We start from the raw sequence: 2,902 nt of genomic DNA, 5'->3' as shown, positions 1-2,902 counted from the left end.
ATATTCGGTTGTTTCTATTGTTATCTGGGGATGCTTTTTTGAATGTGGGGTTGGGGTTGTCTAAAAATGTGGTGTTTGCATATTGCGGTTGTGGTCCCCCATGTCCCCATGTCCCCAATCTTTAAACCCTTTGTTTGTTCTGTCATTATCACTTTAATAAGCGGTATTTTGATGAATGATATAGGGTTATTTGTAGGTGTAGAATATTGTTCATTGTGTTGTGTGTGATGGATGATATAGAGGTTGCTATTCACCATGGGGGGAAGTTCGTGAATGACGGATGCCTGAAATATGAAGGGGAAAGTGAGACAATGTATTTTGATCCTGACTTATGGAGTTATTTTGTTGTAGTTAGTGTAGTGAAAAGTCTTGGGTATGACGATTTTAAGGATCTGTGGTTTTCTGTTGGATGTGGTCCTGTATTAAATGATAAGCTAAAAGCATTGTGTGATGACGTAGGTGCCATGCATATGGTCAATTTAGCTCACTTAAATGGACAAGTTCATTTATATGTTGTGCACACTATCTCTCAACCTGATGTGATTGACATGATTGAATAAAATGTTGATGAGGGAGGTGAGGAAGTTGCACCTCAGGTTAATGAGGGTGGTGAGGTTGCAAAATTTCCTGAGGGTGTAGATGATGGTTTGAGGCAACTGTTGGATGAGGGGGTAGGTGGTGATGGTGAGAGGATAGAAGCACAGAATGTTAGTCATGCTGAGATGACAGAAGCAGCTGAAGATGAGGGTGAGAGGATAGAGATTGATGAAGGAGATGTTGAAAGGACAGAAGCATATGTAGTTCAGGAAGAAATGATAGAGGTTGAGGAAGGTGATGTTGAAGCTGAGAGGACAAAAGCAGATGTAGTTAAGGAAGAGAGGATAGAGGTTGAGGAAGATGATGGTGAGAGGACAACAGTAGATGAAGTGCAGGAAGAGAGGATAGAGGGACAATAATCTGATGTTGAGGCTGAGAGTAGAGAAGCATATGAAGTTCAAGTTGAGGCTGAGAGGATAGAGGTTGAGGAAGCTGATGGTGGGAGGACAGCAGCAGATGAAGTGCAAGAAGATGAGGGTGAGAGGACAGAGGTTGAGGAAGGTGATGCTGAGAGGACAACAGTAGATGAAGTGCATGAAGAAATGATACAGGTTGAGGAAACTGATGTTGAGGCTGAGAGGATAGAAGCATAGGATGGTGAGGGTCATAGGTTAGATGGTCAGGCTTACAGAATAGAAGTACAAGACTTGGAGGATATAGAAGTAGAAGTCTGTGATTGGAGTACATCACGTGATGATGATGATGGTGAGATGCATAGTGAGGATGGGTTAGTAGACATAAATGTGTAGTGTGATGTAAGTGACAGTTCTGGTAATTTGGAGGTTGAGGTTGAACCTGTTTTACTTGGGTCTGAGTCAAATATGGAAGAAGATGATATTAATGATTCCATTTGGTTCAATGATGAATGGCAATCTGAGGACTTAACTTCTCCTGATATTAGTGATGAGGACAGTGAGAATGAAGAAGGGTATGGGCATTTTTCTACGTTTACTATGCCCAAAAAAATGATTGATTTCAATTGGGAAATGGGAACATATTTCGTGGATAAACAAGACATCCTTGATGCCATCAAAAGTTATGCAGTACACAATGAGAAAAATTTGAAACTTGTTAAAAATGATAAAAAAAGAATTAGGGTTAAATGTTTGGGATCAAAAGGAGAATGCCCGTGGAGGACATATTTTGGTTTCATGGATGCAGTAAAGTCATGGCAACTAAGGACTGTGGTTGACAAGCATACATGCAGTAGGGAACACAAGTTGCGAGTATTCAATGCAAAATGGCTTAGTAGAAAATTGGAAAAAACACTGAGAGAGAATCCTAATGTAAAGGGAGTTGATATTAGAGATAAAATTACTAAGAAATGGAATATAGCAATTTCTAAGAACATGGCTTACAAGGCCAAAGCCTATGCATCAGACGAAGTGGCTGGGTCCTTCAGTAAGCAGTATAGTAGAATTTATGATTATGTTCATGAGTTATTAGAAGGAAATCCTGGCTCCACAATCAAGGTGAAAGTTGAGTCATATGATGGGAAATCAATCTTCAAGAGGTTTTACGCATGCCTAAAGGCATGCAAAGATAACTTTTTCTCATGCAGGCTAATCATTGGCCTTGATGGAGCCTTTTCGAAAGGCAGACATCGTGGTGAGCTATTAACTGTTGTGGCTCGTGATGCAAAAGACCAAATGTTGCCACTGGCGTATGCAATCGTAGGAGTTGAGAACAAAGAGACTTGGACTTGGTTTATGGAGCTATTGATTGAAGACCTTGGTGGACCTGAGGTGTGTTCTTCACTTACAATCATATTGGATCAACAGAAGGTAACTTCCATTATAATTATTGACTTTTATCCTATACAAATTTATTCAAATCAATACCATCTCACCATTTTTATTCTTCATTCACAGGGTTTGTTACAAGCAGTACAAGATGTTGTTTCTGGAGTTGCACAAAGATTTTGTGTAAGGCACTTATATGCCAACTTCAAGAAGAAATTCCCTGGAAAGAACCTGAAAAAGCTTATGTGGAGGGCAGCTAAAGCAACATACCCACAAAAATGGGAGAACGAGATGAGATGTATCAAAGAGGTTAACCAAGATGTTTTTCGACACTTGTTAGTTATTCCTCCAAGGTTTGGCGCTCTCGGTTTACATAACTTTTACTTTCTTGTTACTCAACATATTTATTGTGTGACATACATTTTCGTATACACTTATGCAAAACTATACGAAAATAGAATGTAACAAATTAACAAAAAATAAAGTAAATTTACATCCAATACCGATTGCTGCTAGATTGTGCTAGATTAATATAGTGGTATTTGTGAAGTAGGTCAGGTTAA

General features: G+C 39.1%; 1 protein-coding gene across 1 annotated transcript; it reads left to right on the top strand.

The window, feature by feature from the left end:
• Positions 1-1,418: 1,418 nt before the first annotated feature.
• Positions 1,419-2,902, top strand: LOC108327523 (uncharacterized). The gene is made up of 3 exons (XM_017561217.1): positions 1,419-2,381; positions 2,469-2,692; positions 2,893-2,902. Exons 1-3 carry the CDS (start codon positions 1,419-1,421, stop codon positions 2,900-2,902), a joined length of 1,197 nt encoding a protein of 398 aa, XP_017416706.1.

Source organism: Vigna angularis, chromosome 2 (assembly GCF_016808095.1).
Source record: "Vigna angularis cultivar LongXiaoDou No.4 chromosome 2, ASM1680809v1, whole genome shotgun sequence".
Lineage (NCBI taxonomy): Eukaryota > Viridiplantae > Streptophyta > Magnoliopsida > Fabales > Fabaceae > Vigna > Vigna angularis.
The sequence above is the reverse complement of the archived record's forward strand: the minus strand, read 5'-3'. Positions and strand labels throughout refer to the sequence as shown.